A 20,638-nucleotide genomic window follows, 5' to 3' on the forward strand; every position below is an offset into this window, starting at 1 on the left:
GGCCATATAAGATTGCATATTAAAAGAAGGAGCAAACTAAGATTCCAGGTAAAAGATGATACTGTTTCTAAGCTTTACCAGTCCTGAAATCACTCAAGAGTCTTTAAAAATTGGCAGTCAGGAACTCTGATAATTCTCCGTAAGCATTTTAATCTGATACAATTATTAAAACAACTTTAAGACTGCCATTGACATCTTATTAGTAGTTCACTGCTTGAAGTCTTTACTGGTAAAGTCAAGCTTGGGGAGAAAGTACAGGAATGGGAAAGGGAAAGATGACCTTGACTTGCATAAAGCTTGCAATATTTCATTTGGAAAGAAATTGTATTAGAAGAAAGCAGGTACAAGAGAGATGCACATAATGCAGAAACTGTGATGGAAGAGGATGGAAATGCAGTTTTGGAAGTCTGCTCGTTCAGATATAATCATTGCAATTTGGAAATTTTTAATTGCCTATTTTCATCTGTCAATATTTTTTTTTTTAAAAAAGGAGATGAGGGAAATTGGATGCTGTGCAGAAAACAGTCTTTTTGTTCTTTTGGATTCTTTCTTAGTATTTATTGTGGTAGAAACATTAAGGATGGCATTTCATCCGTCTTGTGTGAGTTCTCCACTATGTAGAGGGCCAGCAAAAGGCCCGTTTTCCATGTGAATCCATCTAGACTGCAATTTAAATGATGCACAGTGCTTATGACATCCATAGAGATGAATTCTTAATATTAAAATATTTTGTAAAGTGATATCTGTGTGAGGTTCTTCAATGCTTTTCTATGTTTTGCTGTGATTTAAGTTACTGCACTGTCAGTGTCTTCAAATAACCATGGCAAATTCAAATTTAAAGTCTGTCAGTTGGAAGGCAAATTCTAACAATTTACTGATAGTGATTTTCCTTTAAAATAGCTAACCGATGTCCTTACCACATACAGTTACAATGGCAATCCAGTAGTGCCTCATCTATTTTAAGGATTTAACTGCAAAGGTAAATCAGTGTGTAATGTTGAGGGATACAGAACAGTGCCTGTGGGAAGGCGGTGACTGCAGTACTGCTAAAAAGATGTTTAGCACATTGCTTCGTTAAATCAGGAAGAGGGTTATCAGATCAAACCAAATGAAGGAAACTAAACGTGGCTGGAGATTTTGACCCAGCTGAAGCTGCTGCTGGAAACGCATATCATTCTTGCAAAGAACTGCTGTGCTTCCCTTTGACAGTGTCATTGCCACAGTCCTGTACTTGGCTGTCCTCTCTGTTGTAAATTAGAATAGATGAAAGCTGTCGAGCCAAGCTAGTGATGGAGGCTAATTTGATGTGATATAATTGATGAACTCTAAATCGTCTCACTTCTCTCTCTTGAAACAGTCTGACTGGAGCTCAAAATGCCAGAACACTTTGATTTACATTCTCTGTCACTTTTATATTGAATGTCTGTGTGGTACCAGTGAGGTGAACTCCTTTACAGTATTTTTTCTAATCCATAGAGTATTTACACGCAGATTGGTGCAACCCCTTCTAGGAATGCTACCAGAAACTCTGATTTCTGTTTTTGCAGCTGCAGTGTGCACAACATTACTATCAAAATAATGAGAATAGCAACTTGACGTTTGGTGCTACAGATGTTGCCAGGATGGTTTCTTGCAATTAGCGTTGTGCATCTTATTCCAGAACTGAATTTTAGATTGAACGATTAGGTTATTTAGTACTCATAAGCCCAAATTTCTTAAATTCTGATGTTTAAATATTTTAGGAGGTTAGACAGGTTTTAGTCCCTTCAATAGCTGTAGCTCACTAGGTTACAGTTCAACTCTTAAAATAATTCTCCATTAAGGTATTGCAAACTTCAGGCTTCCTTATCTCAGCAGTTTCCTTTTACTGATACTTCCCTGTTCCAGATAGTTGAACTCCAAGTAAACTGTCTTGATTTCTTGGTTTCTTTCAAAGGTAAGAGATGGTTAATTGCCCTGCTCTCTTAGTTCTGTAGCCAAAGTGGAAAGCTTTGTGATCAATTAATTGTTCAAGTACTTTTGAGCAACCACCATTAAAAGGTGCAACATCTCACATCTGCTAAATCTGTTGTCTCAAATGAAAAAAAACAGCATGAATGAAGGAGAGCTGCTTTAGTTCACATTATTACTCTGATCAGATAGCAGAACTGCATCTGTTTCAAAGCCGTTCACTCCCCTGCGCAAAATGAGTTGGCTATGGCCACATGCCATTCCCACTAGCAGCGTGTGCCAAATTCTTGCTGACCTGAAAGTACTAGGTATGGTGAGCAAATCTGTGAACTTTGGAATATTTTTTTGGACAAGTACACAAATTTCAGATCAGTATCCTAGTTTTACATCAGTTAGCTAAAAGCCTTCTCTCTGAAAATGCCAGATGGATGGGATTTCTTGTGATGATTTTCTGTATGCTCAGAGCAGCCAGACTTCCTGGTCCTATATGTAACTTCAAAGTATGCTTTTACAAATGATTTGTGATTTGGTTGATGTGAAAAACTGTGGTTTTAGAGCTACTCTTGGATGGCTTGGATGGGACAGTTGCAATAAAAAGGCTATCATTGCCAGGATGAGTCTCATTTTTTTAATTAAGAGGGAGGCCATTAACCTGGTGCCTACTGCAACTGAAAGTACAAAAAAAAAAAAAAAAAAAAAAAAAAAAAAAAAAAAAGTACAGCTTTTGTAAGAATTGTCTAGAAGAGCTTTGCTCCCCCAACAGAGTAGCACAGGCCAAGTGTGGCATGCCCGCTCAGCTTGCGATGGCAAGGCTGTACAGCTCCTTTCACTGAGGATCCATTTACATCTGGTCATTTCTATCCTGATACAGGCAGAGCTACTGGTAAATCCACCTCTTTTTGGTTCCCTTTGTAAGACCGTGAAATTAATGCCTTTTTTATTATTATTATTTTTATTTTTTATTTAGTACTTTAAGAACTAAAGTTGGAAAGCATTTAAAGGCATCAATCAGTCACAGTACGTCACCAGTTTACCTTCCTTAATGGTAATGTCCCCAGTAAGATATAAATTACAGTTATCCCTTTCCAGCCTTCTTGGGTCTCACTTGTCCTAGCTTTAGGCACTGGAATGGGTTCCAGTGGTGGTGGTGGAGTCACTGTTCCTGGGGGTGTTTAAGTAAAGGTTGGACGTGGTACTTAGGGACATGGTTTAGCAGGTAATATTGGTGGTAGGTGGACAATTGGACCAGATGATCTTGGAGGTCATTTCCAAACTTAATGATTCCATGATTCTATGAAATTTATTCGAAAACATTAAGAGCATTGGCTAGTGTGCTGATCTGAGACTGTAAGGGTCTGCTATGAGACTTTAGATTGGACAAGTGAGACTCAGTATAGCATTACTTCTACAAGGCTTTTGACGATGTTTCACGTAACTCTCATAAACAACCTGAAGAAGCGTGTTCAGGCCAAAATTATTGACATTTGGATCTTGATGTAAGCTGTATTCTTAGGATGGCTAGTTGTAAGTTTTCCAGTGTGAAAAGGGAAAGATGTATCGAGTGGGGTTGTGCTGTGATCAGATTCTGGTGTTTAAGTAATGGACCATGGTTATTGCATATGTAGCTGTACATATTGCATATGTATTTGAAGTAAGAGAGTCCGCAAAACATTCTGTCTTGCAGGACAAAATTACAACCTGTATAGAAGGAGATGAGAGAATGTGAAATAATTGTCTGGAAAGTTACAATTTCACAATGTTGTAGTTGGTAAATACAAGATTCTGCTCTGAAGAAGCATCTGCAGAAAAAAATGGTGGGGGGAAATGGGCAATAAGCTTGGTAAGAATATTCAGGAAATGAGGTAGAATTATGGATCAGAAGTGAAATGTAAGTCTTTGCAAAGATACTGGCATAATACTATCAGCAAAAAGATCTGTAAGGCTGGAGAAATGACCTATGTATGTATGACCTGTGCAAGCTTTGGGGCTCCACTTTCTAATGAGGGTGTCATGCAGTTGGAGAGTGCAGAAGGGAGCACTGAAACTGGAAGCAAACATGGTGAAATAATACTTGTATACCCATGTTTGTTTGAAGTTGAGAAGGCTGAAGGGAAACTTCAAATTTATAAAGAGCTCCTGGAGAGGAGAAAAAAGTAATTTATTTTTTTTTTTCCTCAGATTTAGACAGGACAAGAAGCACTTAACTTAAATGTCAGCATGGAGATTTAACTTAAATTTTAGAAAAGACTTTTCTGGCCTGTGGGGCTGTCAGGCACTCTAGAGCCCTGGAATGACTGGGAAACCTCCATCACTGGGGCCTTTCTAAGAAACTTGTGTATCTGCCAGAAAGATCATAATCACTCTGCAACCTGCCTTTGTGTAGAACTAATGCACAGAGGTGAACAAAGTGATCTCATGTGGTACAACTTACACAGTTTCTTTTATTAGACTGTGTTTAATATTTTTAAATCAATCTGAGTTACTGCTATAGGAACAGACTAAAATTTTTTCAGAGTTGAATTTAAGAATTTAAATTTCAGAATTTAAGTTTGACTTCTGTTGTCTAAAGTAAGTCTAAACTAAAGCAGTTTTTAATGTGACAATAATGGTACCTCATTTTGATACCATTTGATACCATTCATGATACTTCATTTTGAAAGTAGTAGTTTAATAATGTGGATGGGATGCACTGATTTTTTTTTTTTTTTTTAAATGTAGGGTAGTTTAATTCTGTGTCTATTCTACTTATAAACATGGCACTTTATACATAAGTACTACACTATCACAGTTAATAATTCTTTAGAATACATTTTCAAAAACATTTATTTATGTGACGCATTGTAAATGAAAGAGTTCCAAAGAGTAGTTTGCATAATATGATACTCAAATCTCACTTTCATATTCTGAAATAATTAATTTTAACACATATTTTAATATATTCATTTATAAATAACTGTCCTTGGGCAAATACAGTGGAATGTCTTATGTGGAAACATTTTAACATATATAATTAGTGGCTCTGTTTTTCTTTTTTCTTTGTACACAGAATTAGTTTGCAGAATATTTATTTTTAGAAACTTTCTGTTAATTGAAAATGGATCTTCTAGCTAACAGCAAAATAACAGTTTTCTGAAAGGATTTTCTAAACCCACTTGATTAAGAAAAAGAGTGCAGTGCTGGGTTAGCAAGGCCTACAAAAAGACTTAAGTCTTGAGGAACATTTATAATGATTATTGTTACAGAGCTATGGAAATGCACAACATGAATTCCTAGTGATCTAAATGAGATAATAGGATTAGGTCTTGTATAGCACTTCTTAAATTTGAAAGTAGTAAATTGTGGTATAGAATTGAATTTAGAGCTTATTATTGATTCTTCACACCAGAAAAAATCTTCCTATGCAAAATTAATCCTTAGGGAAAATATCTGAAGGATTGATCAGAACTTCATTGTAACATGAGCTTTCTGTCATAAATTGTCTGCAAATAAGCATAAACCAGTGTGTCATTTCCACTGTAATACCCAGCTTTTTATACTCAGTCATTTAGAGATGGGAATTCTATTCCAGAACTATTCTATTCTATTCCTAAACCTGAAGTCACATCAGATTCACATTTTGCTCTTTGCTTACTAATGTGCAATACATAAAATGTCTGTTCCTTGGATCTAGCAACAAAATGACCTTTTCAGGGCTCATCTTTTTTTCTCATTTTTGATTTGTTCAAGGGAAATTACAGACGACTGGTATTTGGTTTCCAAAAGGGATACATAAAAACTTGACCTTTTGGAACTGTTATTTTTTGGGATGTGTACACTGTATTTTAAGTATGTCTTAGCTGTTGTTTGCTGGACTATGTCTAGTTTAAATAACCCTTCATTTCATTCAGTGCAAAGCTAGGACAAAAAGTATAACTCCTCTCATATTTTTTTTTTTCCCATGACAGACTTTGCACACACCTGAAAGCACTTTTTCTTCAGGCAATTTTAGAAGAAAGTGGCATGGAATAGCCTCTGATATCTTAGGATCGTTGTCTCATTGCCTACCTGAATGCTCCCATGTCAGAGCACTTTCCACTTAACAGACTGGGAAATAAGGCACAGGGAAGGCAAGTTACCTGTGTTATTTAGGAAGTTCATGATGGAGAGAGTGAGTGAATTGGATTGTAAGATTGTCACAAGTGTGAAAATTCCTGCTGCTTGCTTCCCTATGGTGGCTTTTGTCCAGCTTCTTAACGTCACCGTATCTCCTGCAATAATGGAATAGTGAGCTTAGTTCTCTTCAAAAGTGACAACATAGTTTAATGACTGGGACACACCATTCCAGTGAAATTGGATGATTTGGAAATTAACCAAGTAGGTTATTCAACACATAAATGAGAAATTCCTCTCCTTTCCAGCTATGTAAATAACTCATTTAATTTAAAGAGATTTGTAACACCGATAGTTACAATGAGAAAAGTTACAGAGAAGACAATCTTTGTGCAAATTAAAGCAAACAATCAGAGCTACAATGAATTATGTACAGTTCAGTTTGAAAATGAGAATTTAGGATTTTCAAAGGGAAATAAATTCGGTTTCTAACTAATATATGTGTGGTCCAGACAGATCTGTACCCACTCAAACCCACTTAAGCTACTTCTATTGATTAGATATGGCAATAAAAAAAAAAAATCAAGAATATGTATGAATGACTAAATAATATGGCTTAGAGAAAATGTCAATTTTTGCAGGACTGTCCACTTATATATAATTACATATATATTTGTTTTTACCCCTGAAGTTTGTCAAACGCAATGTGGTCATAAATTAGTCAATGCATCTGTCATTGATGTTTTGACATTTTTTTCTCATTACAAACACTTTTTCTTGAAATGCCATCGAACACAGGGCATTGTTAATGCTTTTGTTTTAGCCTTTTGGTGTTATTCACATCAGCATTTGACAGCACAGAAACAGGAGAGGAGGAGACCAAGCTGTAACTGCAGACAAGTCAGAGATGGGTGATGAATAAGCAGAATGGGAATTTCAGATTTGGCGTTTGGAAAAACTGTGTACCTAAAAAGTTGCCAATAGAGCATGTAGAATCACTGTTCTTCAAGGTTTTGAATACTCATCTTGGGGAAGAGTCAGTCACGAACTTATATAATGTTGGTAGTAATCTTGTTGGGGGGAAGAGGGAGAGGAAGGAATAAATAAAATCTAAGATGTGAACGAAGGAAACCTAGGCAGAATTGTGTTGTTGCTAAAATAATTTTCACCCTTTCAACTGGTGTATCCTTCCTTATTTCTGAAGTAAGGTACTGGGACTGCCTGCCTCTAAACAGACAAAAGGAAGAATTTCTTGGTCTGGCTGTCAGAAGTCTTCTTAACATTTCAGAAGTGCTTGACCACCCTAGCTGTCAAGCTGTCCCATGAACTTTGACATACACACTGGTCTGTGCATGCTTTACAGTTCACTCTTTAACATATACCTTGCTAACTAATAGACTAAACTAAGGTGCCAATCCACATCAGAAGGATCTTTGAAAAGACTTTTCTATTCATCCTGTTATGGAACTAAAGTGGTCTCATCCTTTATGGCTATCCTAACCTATCAGTCTCTCAAGATTGTCTGTTACTGTCCAACAAAGGAAAAGTACACCTGTCCTAGTTCCTCACATCTCATTCTTTTTCAATTAGGGTTTTTAGAGGTGCATAGAAAAAAAGCAGTGCTTGTCAAAAGAACAGTATCCTATTCCTAGAAAGAAAGAGAGAGAAAGGAAGCAATCTTCTAAATAGGAAAGAGAAGCAAAATGTTAACACTACCTAAAATACAAAAGCCTTGAAAAACGTAAGCCTGGGATTACTGAAATGTATTCTGATAATGTTAAATCATTGCAATATGTGCTTTGCATTGTGTTTTATTATACATGAATACATTATTTGCATCAAAATGTTTTGAATGCAAGTCTGAATGTTATCAAACAAAAGAAAACAAACAAACAATAAAATGAAAAAAGAAACATTTCTACGTAATAAGGACTTTTCAACAGATACATTTTCTTATTGTACAAGATCCTATGGAACTTTTTAATTCCCTCCAAACTGTCAGAGAAGTGTATCCCCCATGAGATTTTTTTTTTTTTTTTTTGATCAGCAGTAAAATCTAATTGTAATACCCAGATATTTCCCTGATATTTACTTCTAAATAGGTCGTTCTGTTCTGTTCTTATTTGACTATCAAAGCAGAACTAAAAAATAAAATAAACTAGTGATAAATATGTCTACATATCCATGGAAAGTCTGGTGAAATGTATGTTTCCATGACAAGGAAATAATTATGCCAAAAATGGTTGTTTCATAAGAACTGTTCTTGAACTATATAGGTTTTGAGTGAGAAATGGGTGAAATAATCTATACTATACTAACATCTTATTCTTCTTCATTGATGACAAATACAATTTTATACTTCAGAAAAACGCTATACATAAATATAAATTAATTTAAAAAATAGTACTTTGAAATTATTGGAAAACAAACAAACACAGAGACACCTATAAAACAAATATCATCAATATTCTTGGGCTTAAAGAGATTTTAAATTATAGTAAGCTTGAAATTAGTTGTCTGGTCAGCCAGACAGAGGCCATTGACTTTCTCAGTCCTGTGCTGAGATATTTAGATTCTGAAGTTCCCATAATTTTAAGTGAATGTTTAGGCATACGCTTCATTCTGAATATTATAAATTAAATTTGTGATTCAGTAGTTAAATATTGTAGTAATCCCAACCTATTTTTTATCTCCAAGTGAAAAATCCCCCTATTCCTGAAGAAGTATATTGAGATTTTTATTTTTTGGTATGAATTTAAAATGTAGTATTTATATATATATGGTAAAACCAGTGTAGTTCCACTTCTGCTCTCCTATATTTATTTATTCTACCTGATCTGTGATGCAATCTATGTGTTTTTTCATTTCTTTGACTGTTGCGAAAAAGGTCAGGAAGAATCTCTTCTCTCTTCTTATAATACCCGTGTTTGGATAAATTCTTGGAGAGTTTCCCTGTTTCCTGACCTATTGGGTGAATTATGGGGTTTTCTGCATACCTGAATGAACTATGTGCAACCAGTGTGTGGCTGGAGCACAGGGTGTCACACCTGAATGCCACCTGTGAGGCAATAACCTAGCTCACAACATTTTCTATAACTGGAATTTTGCCTTTTACATAGTCTTGATGTATGAACAGTTGTAAATGGTGGGAGTTAGAGAACCTTCTCTATCTACAAAACTGATTTTAAGCATCATAGTATCTTATTGCTTTTCTCCTCATTCCCACTTATTTTTTCTCTTCTGCACCTTGTAGGGAGCTTTAAAATGCTGAACAGAAAGAAGTAGTATTTTTAATAGAACTTTTTTTTTTTTTTTTTTGATGTGAAATGCTCAGCTGCCAGCTCAGCAGCACTTCATGGGTAGCTGAAGCTTTTAAAATGTTCATTCTTGTTTACAGAGCTAATTAAGAGTCTTCATGGTACTAATCTTTGTAGTACTATTCGTAAATGACAGAGTATCAAAATTACAGCAACTGCCTTGTGAATGAAAAAGTTTTACTGAATGCATGGCTAGAAGCAAAGGTGAAGAAAACTTCTAGCCTTAAAAAACTGAGAGCGTATAAAATACTCATTCCTTGGTAATCTGTATTGACTAAATCTTTTAAATAATCATTTGTGCACTTGGAGCATAGGTTATTCTGCTCATTTAACTACTTTCCCCAAGCAATTCTATTTGTTTAAAACAATGTTTGGTTTCCTATTAAAATGTAACCATTTGCCAATAGCTCAATGCAATTAAAATACTGTAATGAGTTCCATATGGCAGGACTACTCTAATAACATTGTTTTCTTTAATTTTTGTTGTTTTAGGAAGAAAATGAGTTAGATATAGTAATTTTAGCATGTAGGGACTCAGTATTTTTATACTTTAAATTTTTGTGGTGTTTATCAAGTTGTTGGTAAGACGAGAGCCATAGCAGTTATTTCTGGCTGTATATCTATGAATATTGTATTGATGCAAATCAGTACTCATGTAAATCAGAAGCCACCAATTTCATTTTTAAATGAAGGCTTAAAAACCTATTTTTTAACCATCTGTATATTCAAATTAAGCTTTTAATTATTTAGTGACTATTTTATTTATTGACTATAAACCTCACAGGCAGATCGCAGACATCAATTATCCCCTTGATACAATATACTGAGGGCCCATTTGTGGGGGTACTGACAAATACAGTGCATGTTTTTTGAAAAAAAAAATAAAACAGGCCTTGGGAATGTACTAGGTATGAGTTAAGAGAATACTGTACAGTTTAGTTTTTAATGGTACAAGTGCTACTTTAGATTTCTGAAGACAGTCTTAAAACACAAGTAAAGGAAAAAATGCACGAGGTATTACAAAGCGAGGTTGTTGCTTTGTAACAAGCCTTAAATCAAGAGTGTTTATTAGTAAGCTGCCGACAAGTATTTGTTTGTGTTCCTTTTATTATATCAAAGGCTTTTATGAACAGTACGTCACAGTGCAAGTGTCATTTACATTCAAATGCCAGTTTCTAATGTTTTATGCTTTCCAGAGAAGTAATAGGGAGAAAACCACGAAGAAAATGAAACTTAGATCTTTTCTAATAAAACATTTTTGTAAGTGTTTTGTCTTTTCAAGATGCTGTGACATCCTGTTCAGTTGAAGGAGCACACGACTTTAATTGCACAACTCATTCACTTTAAATATTTAATAATGCTTTTATTAGTTGCACTGAACCAGTGAAGTAAGATCTGTAATATCTAGTGCTGGTCATCATTTTTATTCATCATGGTTTAATAAGCATTATAATTACAGATTGAAGAAGAAATATGAGTTAGCTTTGTGGTTTTGCTTGGGACTTCTGTGCACAGTGGTATGATTGGAAGGGATTGTACAAGCTCTGTGAGCATAACTGATCATATTCAAATATACTGATGCAGGTTTCCCAGTACTGACACATTATTCTTCATATTTAAGTAACTGCAGGAAAGATGCTCCATAAAATTATGAGTCCTGACACTATTAACTCCATCTGGCTTAGTAGTGAAGTATGAAAATTTGAAGGCCAAGTGGGCTTGTTCTTGGCAGGTGTTCTGCTGCATGCTTTATCAGTGGAATTAGACTTCAGCTATTTTTACCAAACATTTCCCATATCTGTTTCCAACTAGCACAAATAGCAAAGTTATTTTGAATGAATAGCCAGTTAGGGGAGCGTTCATTTGGAGACTTCATCAGTGTTCAAGCTGAAAGACTGTTTGTAGACAACATGCGCTCTCCAGGCTCACTCCTCAAGTAAATATAGATGATGATCTTTTAGTATAAATTTCTCCCTTTAATATTAAAAATATGACTATTTGCATGCTATTTGCATTCTAATGTTGTAATGGGAGGTATAGTAGGGCAGCCTAATATCTGGTGCGCTTTTTAATGTTTTGTTAAAACATCATTTTTTCCCCATCAGCAACTTATGCGGGAGCGACAGCAGATGGCCAGCCGCCCCTTTGCTTCTGTCGATGTAGCACTGGAAGTAGGAGCTGAGCAAACAGACTTTCTACGAGGGCCATTAGAGGTAGGAACAGTGGTGCTGACAAGGGACCATTGTGATTTGCATATTTATATTGCTAGTCTCATCTGCATCTGCTTCTGAAACCTAGTCTGATTACCTGGAGCTGACAAGTCTCAGCTACATATGTTATGCCATTTTCAAGGTGCATAGTTTTAATAGCATGACATGAGCTGTAACAAAAGCCACTGGAGAATCTATTAGCCTCGGCTGGAGTGACAGCTCACCTGGCACTCCTTTCCTGATGGATATGAGCTGAAGGAATGCAAGACACAAGAGAAAGCAAACCTCATGCTCAGTCCTTTGAGTACAGAGTGCCCCCTAGTTAACATCTATCTTAATTAGCAGATATTACAGCAAACAATTAAAGAAATAAATAAAGCAACTGTGAGTAGCATTTCCATGTTGTTTTATATGTACAGGTTTAAAGAATACAGAGTATACTGCATATTTTCGTTTGTAGATAATGGCTACATTACTGCATTCTTTTATTGTAATTGCAGACCATTGAAAAAGAAATAATAATATGCAAGGCAATGTAATACTGGAATAGTGTAATAATGCATGAAATGAATTCTGGACGTTTCACCCAAAAATAGAAGGAGAATTACAATATGTGGATAATAATGTATATCTAATCTAGGTTGGGCTTTTGGTAGATTGTAATCCTCTATTCCTTTACTTTTATTTATAATACTGTGTTTACAGTTATTACTTTATCTTATTTATGATGGGACCTGAGAATGAGGTGTGATAGCTTTGAAATCTTTCAAGATTGTACTTTTCTTTTCACTGCTGCCAATTCCTCTTAAATTCAAAGCTTCTCTTACTTTTCTCAATAGCCTCTTTGAATGGAAGATTAAATACACTATCAAATCTCTAAGGTTTATGGAGAAGTGAGCAATGTGAAAAACAGATTCCTAGCAGGAAGAAAAAGAATCAGCTCTTGAGTACTTATCAAATTGAGGCTCTCTGTCCTGCTACTGTATAAGAAGCAATCACAATTGTTCTTGCTGACATAGTTTAAATACTTGGAATAGATGGTACATAAAAATGCCATATCTTTTTGGAGATGCCTTGTTATTTTCAGACCAAATTACTAGGACACACACACACCCCTTCACCATATTTCTGTCTCCTTTTATCATGGAACAGAAGACCTCTACAGCCTTCCATACTGAGGACAAAGTACACTGTAGTTAAAAGTTAACTTTTTGGAATGTGTTTTCATTGCTTCTATGCTGACATCTGAGAACATTTTCTCTGTTGTCTTTTCAGAGGGAGGCAATGAGTGGGAGCTGAGGCGTCCAAACTCTAATTCTGTACATACTGATTATTTAATTAAACTTTAGAAGTAAACATCACAAGTTAATTGCCACATTTTCTTCTCTAGTGTCTTTTATTTAGCACTAAAGAGGTAGATGCTAAAATATTTTAATTATATTTCACAGTTTTTATTAGCTTTTTCTTCCTAGACTAAGCATTTTCTAGTAATTGCTTAGTATTCAGTAACCATAGGGTTTGTGTGTGTATGTGCGTGTTTTTTTTTTTTTTCTTTTACTAATTAATATATAGTTATACACAGAATGGAGACCATTCAAAGTTTCCTCAGAATTAAAATATACTGTTCTATATCAAAACAAAACATTTTGGATTAAACAAATGTGATTCTGGATATTGATTGTCCTTTTATGTATATTATGTAAGAAAGTGCTATATTGACTTTTTGTTCCAGGTCTTTCCTGAATTTGCAAAAGAAAGACACTAGAAGTTTTAATTGCAATTCTGTTCAGTCTTAGCTCGTTTTTGGACTGAAGATCTTTTTTGGATCACATGATTCTAGGATACAATGCTTAAATAAAGGATAAAGCTATAACTTTTTTTTAATTAAATTAGAATGATAAAATTATTCTAATAATACTGTGATATCTGATGCCCATTGTGATCATTTAAAATTAGAGTTCTTTTGGTAAAAAAAATGAGCAAGATGCACAAACTTCCTTCTAAACGTTCCACCAGCATTTTGGAGATCTTCATTGACATACTAGGGGTTCCAGTTTGGATGGTGGGGCATTGTGACCCCTAACCTCATGACTTCATTGATGTTGTGTGCTACATACTTTAGATGTTATTGATATACTTTTTATTGACACTGTGTTTCCAATCACATTGTATTGATCCATGTGCCCTTTGAACACAGTGCAATGTCATTGAATTGTTGCATACATTGCTGCATCTCCCAACTGCATAGTAAGACTGCTGTTCATTAATGTCATCTGACTTATGTGGTGGTGGTTTTGTACAGCTGGTGTTCTAAATTTATATGGATGGTCTCATGCATGTCAATGCTCATCTACACGGTAATTTTGATTAGCTTTTGTTTTATTATTTGTATTTATTTTTAAATACCTGGAAGAATTATTTTACTATAAAATTTTAGTTTGCAGTAGTGAGGTACTTTTTGTCCAGTGTTTGGAATCTGTATTTTAAAAAGTAAGAATATGGATACTGTATTTACAGTGATTGCCTACTTTAGATACTTATAATACAACTGATAATATTTGGGTCTATTTTACATTATCCACAATTTACAACAAATTAAAATCTTGAGAACTACAGGAGAGTGCAAAATTTTGTTATTTTTGTTGTTTTGAGCTGTCTTTCTACTTTGGTGTCTTTACCAGCCAGTCTGTTTTTCTTAATGTTTTGCCAACAAAATGACAGTATCCTAAAAAAGAAAAATAAAAATTCATATGCATCATATTCCTCCAGTTTCCTGCTGTCTGAATAAGTTTTCAGGCACTGGCAATAGCCTTTGCTCTTCCCAATTTAAATCATATTAATCATCCATCTTTACCTCTTCAGGCTTTCTTTCTGTGCAACTGATTTCACAACATGACATTACCAAGTCTCATCTTGTCATCCATTCTGGCATGTTGGCTATTTATCAGCTCTTAAATATGTTATTGTCAGCTTAAACTTAATAAAGGAAAAATCAAACTTTGTTTTTCCCTTGCTCTCTGTCCCTATTGGTCAGCTGTCCCTACACATCAGCCACCATCCTGCTAATAATATTGACAGCATAGTACTATCCTAATTCTAAATGTTTGAAGCAATGCATTGCTTCAAAATCCCATTGTAGCTTGATATTTATGATACTAATCTTGTGCCCTATTCTGGAGAAAAAAAAAATACCTATGCCAACCCCAGTCTGCATCATAATTTGCTTCCATTATGATGCCAGCAGAGGGGAGGTAGGGAAGTCTGGTGGGCAGTGAGCCTCCAGGTCCCAAGAGGAGAACAGGCAAGGGGAGTAGCTGGTATCCAGGGGCAGGTTAAAGAAAAGAAGAAATTCCTGTGGTTCCACTGGTTGCAGTTTCATGTAGTGAAGGCTCTTTCGGAAGCAGAGAAAGAAAGCATCAAAAGCTCCCTGTTCGGAGTTTGATAATTTTTGTGGTATTTTGTGAGACCACCATATTTTTTTCAGTACTAGATTCATAAAAATTTAAATAGCATTGTAGATCAATAGACATGATACATCTTGCCATGCAGTGCCATCAGTATTAAAATGTTTTATTTATTTATTTATTTTGTTTATTTTTCTCTAGACATGGCTGCTTTTTGATTCATTCTTCATAGATGATGCCTCCTATAAGGCAATATTTTTTTCCCAAAATACAAATCACTTTTGAAAATTCACTTCCACCGTTCTGCTGATGGTCATTTCACTTACTTCCATGATAAGAGAAAATATATTTTTTTTTCCTGTCCTGTTTTGCCTAACTTCTGTGTGCTTTTCAGCTATTTCATAGCCCATCCATTTTTTTTTTTGAAATAGAGACACGTTCTTTTTTTTTTTTTATGCCTGTAAGATAAGGTGGGCACAGTTGTAAATTCTGATGTAAGGTCATGCTAAGTCTCTGAACAGCAGCATCTACTGTGCCAAATCTGCTGGTGTACAGACAGATGTATTATTGTCTGCGTAAGAACCAAATGCAGATTTGCTCTTATGCTTATCATACATTTGATATCTATGCAGTCTGAATGGGATTTCTTTTTTCAAATTGATATTCTTTAATAATTATTTCTGCAGAAAAGCATGCAGTAATCGTTACAATTATTTTTCCATCGAGTTACTGCATTCCTTGTAGAATTGTCACAGAAGTTAGATTGTTCCCTACTTCTAACAAGGTAAGATGATCTAAAGAATTTTGAAATTCAAATAAAATCTGTTCTTGTTTCTTTAGTAAGTAGCAAGAAATATTTATGGTACATTAAATATGTCTTGAATTTCAGGCACTGCTGAGAAGTATAAAGCAACAATAATCAATTATTTCTCGTTTATTTGAGTAACAGAAATGGAATTTATGCACCAACACCAGTAGCTATCCTTATGCCAAGAATGGCTATTGGAAATCAGAGTGACTTATTAAAACACATTAAAATCCTGTACTAGAGGTGTGGGGGGTGTAGGTAGCTGAAGTTTATATTAATAAGCTATGTTGCTGTTTTCCCTCACCAATATAGTCTCAGGACTTTTTAGCTTGCTTTTTAAATAAGTCCAGTTAAGTTCTATTCATTTTCTTGTTTAATTTGAATAATTCAATGAGTAATTTCTGAAACTGCAACCTAAGCATTCTTTACTATTTTGTACAAAATGAAACTAGTTGTATGCTTTCTCAGCATTACACTTGCATTATTTTGATGACATAATGCTTAAAATCAAGGAACAGACTCTTCCTAATTCTGTGTTACAGGTCATCAGATTGCCCCCTAATATTCCCAGTTCCTAATTTTAGTCTCAGTAAAAGAGGATAAATTAACTCATATTGTAAGAGAGTAATAATTTATTGAAGACAATGATGAATTTTCCCTAGAGTGGTCATCTTGTTTTCACTGACCATAAATGCAATATATATTTGGCAAGAGGTGCTATCAACTATACTTTCACATTTGCTTACTTAAAAAGTCATGCTATATACTTTACAAAGTTGTAAGTGTGTCTTATGCAAATTGATTAGGGAACTGAACTCCAGGAACTTTAAAGAACAGATTAATTATATAAAATATTATTATTTTTGTTTAAAATATGACCAGATCTGTTTATTCTTTGTTGTTATGATGGGATAACTAGACATTAACATGCTCTGTCTTGTGGGAAGAGTAGACATTCTCCTGGATGGGGAAAGATGGTTTTGCTGGCTAATCTATCTATCTTTTTCTATCTTTATGATTAGAGCTTAGGAAGGTTCAGTGTCAGGTATAGATGCAGCTCATGAAATAGTTAAGCTGCAATCATGTAGAACAAATTGCAGATTGTTCTGAATATTTCTAGGGCCTGGGAAAACCTTAGGTGGACTCAGTGGAGCAGAAACAGTTTAGAGACATCTACCCTGTTACTTCTTATTAATGCCATTCAGAAACTAAGGGTGTATTGTTTCTTTTGTAATGTAGAAGGCTTTGGATATGCATGTTTTTAGAGTTCTCATTCTCTTTAATTTTCTTTTTCCATTTCTCATTTTCATGGTATGTCTGTAAGCCAAGCTCTGCTTGGCGTTGGAAAGACCTAAGTATCATGTCCAGTTTGTAGCACAGTAACTCAAAGAGGACCAGAGGAGAGAGAATCTGGTTGCGAACAATGTGAGCAATCAGAGACTTAGAAAATATGACTACAAGGAAAAGTCAAGGAAATTGGAGTAGACTATTAAAAGGAGTCAAAATAATAACTTTCAAATATGCAAAAGGTTAGTAGCAATCAGGAGGGCAATAATCTTTTCTTTGTGTGCACTGTAGGCAGCAAAGGTGTAATGGACTTAAATTGTAGTAGAGAAGTCTTAGGATTGATATCAGGAAAAACTGCTCATAATAAAACTGAATCGCTGGAAGCAATTGCCTGGGGAGGTGATGGATTATTATTTTATTTATTTTTTTTTTAAGTTTTTTAGAACAAGTTGGACAAACATTTCTCAGGAACTACGTACCTAATAGCCACATTAGCTTCTCTCCTTTCAGCTCTGCCTATACTATGATTTGGATTGCCACCTAGCTCTTCCTTCTGCATACTCTGAAAATTTTCCATTTCTGTTGTACACCTTAATTACGTTCATTGCACTATTAGTTTTCTGTAACTGAATGCTCCTGACCCTTTTCACTGTTGTTCTTATCTTCATTAAATCACAACCTCAGCTTTCTTTGAAGATCAGAAACTGTTAAGTCATTTCTGACCCCCAGTCTCTCTATGACTGTTGGTTTGCCTAATGTAATCTCCAATTCATTCTGGAGTAGCTTTATTTTTCTCCTTGAAGTTTATATTCATGATATAATTATTTTTTATCTTAACCACTGCATTACCATTTTTATAGCCTTTCAAGATCCATACATCCTAAACTACAAGATCTCAGAGAAATGTAGTCAGGTGATACATCTGACACTGAAAAAAAAGAATCTGTATTGGGTCACATTTCCCGTTTTTGTCTGTATTACTCAAGGATTAGGCTAAATTTGCTGTACAGTGTCTCAAGAACTCCACTACCTTATGCTTCATTTTGACCTTGATCACTCACTGCATTCTGCTATCCCATTGCTTCAGCCCTGTTTATCTCTTTTTTTCCTTGGGTATCCTTCTGTGATAGCATGTATAAGGTATGCTATATCAAATGCAAAAATCACATTCTGTTGTTCTTTCATTCGAGGAAAGCACTAACTTGAAAACAGAATTGTTTTGTCCCTGCAATAATTCCTCCCTTGTAGAATGATGTTTTTCATGAAATAAAAATTTTACTTTTCACACTATTTATTGTGTAATTCAGTGGTCATATATAACATTGTAGCTCTGCCTGATCAAGTATCTTTATATTTGCATACAACTTCGGTAGCTTCTGCTTAAATTTATGTCTAGCAATGTCTGAACATTCTGTGCCTGTGATTCAGAACAAACACCTCATCTAGTTGCATGCACATAATGGTCACTGCTATGATATTTTTTCTTTGTGTTTTGCCTACTATCTCTGTTCAGTAATAAGTGTATGGATGTCCAATTCCTTGCCTGGAGTCAAGTTAACAAAATTTTAAGATTTATAAGAAATAGTTCCCTCCTTTGGCATATGTGAACTCTAATAGTCTGAGAAATGCTGTCTGGAATAAGCCGAGTCATTTTTTAATACTGACCACAATTATCTTATGTTAATTGTTACAATATACACCAACACCTCAAAACTTGTTGATGTCTTGACAGAATCCTTACATTAAATGATTTTTTAAAAGGAAAATCTAGATTCATTCTGGAATGCATGCAGTCTCTAAACTCACAGAAAACACATTTTTAGTTCCTGAATTCTCGTTTGATTACTTATTTCTGTTGAATCAATTTACCCAAAAGGGTGAACAGACATTGTGAGTATGCCTTAAAAATGATGCACAGGAGATATTTATACTTCCAAGTTAGTCTCCTAATATTTCATGCTAGCAAGAAAGTAAAATGTCTACTTAGCAGCCTATGTGCTCTAGGACCTGTGAATCCAGTTCAGAAAACCTGATTTTGTTCATTTTTTAAAAAAATAAAAATGCATCTTTCCACTTCACAAAATTTATTTTGCACATGTACTGCATAATCAAATGACTATAGAAACTACTTGGATAGAAATATATGATTTGCGTTGAAGAAAATTGCCAACAAATTTTATGCTCAATTGGAACAATTAGCTGGATTTTTGGCTGACTAGCTAAATGTAGGTGTTTCAGCGATATTGGCATGCTGTGAATAGAAATTGTTAAATTGGTGTATTATGTTATGCATAGATGCAAATTGAAAGTATCAAAATACATATTCTGATTGTTTTCAAGCAGAAGTGTTTAGATGTGTCTGTAAATGTTATGAAAAATGACACTGTACGTGTCCTATGTTCATTAATATTAATAAATAAAATCTTGTTTCATAAAGTAGATAGATACAAAATTCAGTGAATGCAGAATAAAATACATATGTTTGTAGCTCTAGGATTGTCTTTTAACAAAGTTTGCTTATGGGAATCTTGCCTTTGGATAGCAAGTCCATGACAATGTAATTTTTCCAGAATTGTGTAAACACCAAAGCATGGAAACAACTATACTCTCAGGATAACTAAAGAGCACACAAAATGATTTTTTTTCTTGGTTTCTTTGGCTGGGCCTTTCACCTGGTTTGTACATGCCATTCTCTGACAGGATGCTCTTTGAACATGTTTTCTGAGTATTTCTTTTGGTTTTAGATCAGAAGTTATTTATACACTTTTCTTTAAACTTTCTTTAAAAGGAAAGGAGAAGAGGAACAAATAGATACAGAAGCCATTGTCTTTCATCAAGTATTTCCCATGCTTCCAGGTGTAACTGGCCTCTGTAATGTGGTGGCTGATACTTGGCAGCTTGTACTCCTTAGCTTTACCTTGTAGGGTTTACCTGAATGCTGTTTCCTAGCTCTGTAATTGAGTTTCAGTTTATCCAGCTAGCAACAATACATACTGAAACAACAAAAGTGTCTAATTTTGGTGTCTAACTTTCATTTGCCTGCTTGCTTTGGGCTCTTGAATTTCCAGTTGCACAGGGAAGTTTCAAGAAAAAGGACAGAGCAGGTTCCTCTACATGACACCCTCCTGGATTTAGTAGAGATTGAAGTTCAGCTCTTTTGTTGTCTAGATCATTCTTCATCTGTGCTATTGGAAAAAAGGAAAATGCAAGTCCTACTTTAATCTGCCTATCAACAGAGTGGGGGAAATTTAATGTAGCATACTGCACAGCATTTCTTCTTGTTCCCTAACTTTTCAGTAGAAGAAGCCTGCAGTTTAGACATTATTTTTTCCCTCTGCATATTTTGAGAAGCAGCTTCCATTTTTACACTGATTGTTTAGAAAAGTATTGTAGTAGCTACAGGCAGACTAGATCACTTTGGTGAGAGGAACCCAATAGTGTCAGTTTTAGTAATAATCTCAACATTTCTTATTACATGAAATATCATAATATTCTTAAAACTTGAAAAATTAATAACTTCAATCAGGACTTAGGGCACAATGGTATGATTCTTAAAAGGTTCTGAAGGAGTTG

The 20,638-nt window shown here is 34.8% G+C and overlaps 1 protein-coding gene across 15 annotated transcripts in view; it reads left to right on the forward strand.

Moving 5' to 3' along the window:
- Window positions 1-20,638, forward strand: part of ATRNL1 (attractin like 1) — a 493,132-nt gene that overhangs the window by 351,119 nt on the left and 121,375 nt on the right. For 8 of the 15 annotated variants that reach the window (XR_014694966.1, XR_014694967.1, XM_084525843.1 and 5 more), the window contains one exon: window positions 11,462-11,569. The exons of 5 other annotated variants lie outside the window; for them this stretch is intronic. Coding sequence is in view for 7 of the 10 variants with exons in the window: in XM_084525843.1 (XP_084381969.1) it covers window positions 11,462-11,569 (108 nt within the window). In the remaining 3 variants the exon portion in view is untranslated. Of the gene's footprint in view, window positions 1-11,461; window positions 11,570-13,298; window positions 14,182-20,638 lie in introns of those variants that run through there. 2 more of the 15 variants (XR_014694968.1, XM_084525849.1) reach the window with 1 other exon arrangement.

Source organism: Aythya ferina (genome assembly GCF_964211825.1).
Source record: "Aythya ferina genome assembly, chromosome: 7".
NCBI classification, from domain to species: domain Eukaryota; kingdom Metazoa; phylum Chordata; class Aves; order Anseriformes; family Anatidae; genus Aythya; species Aythya ferina.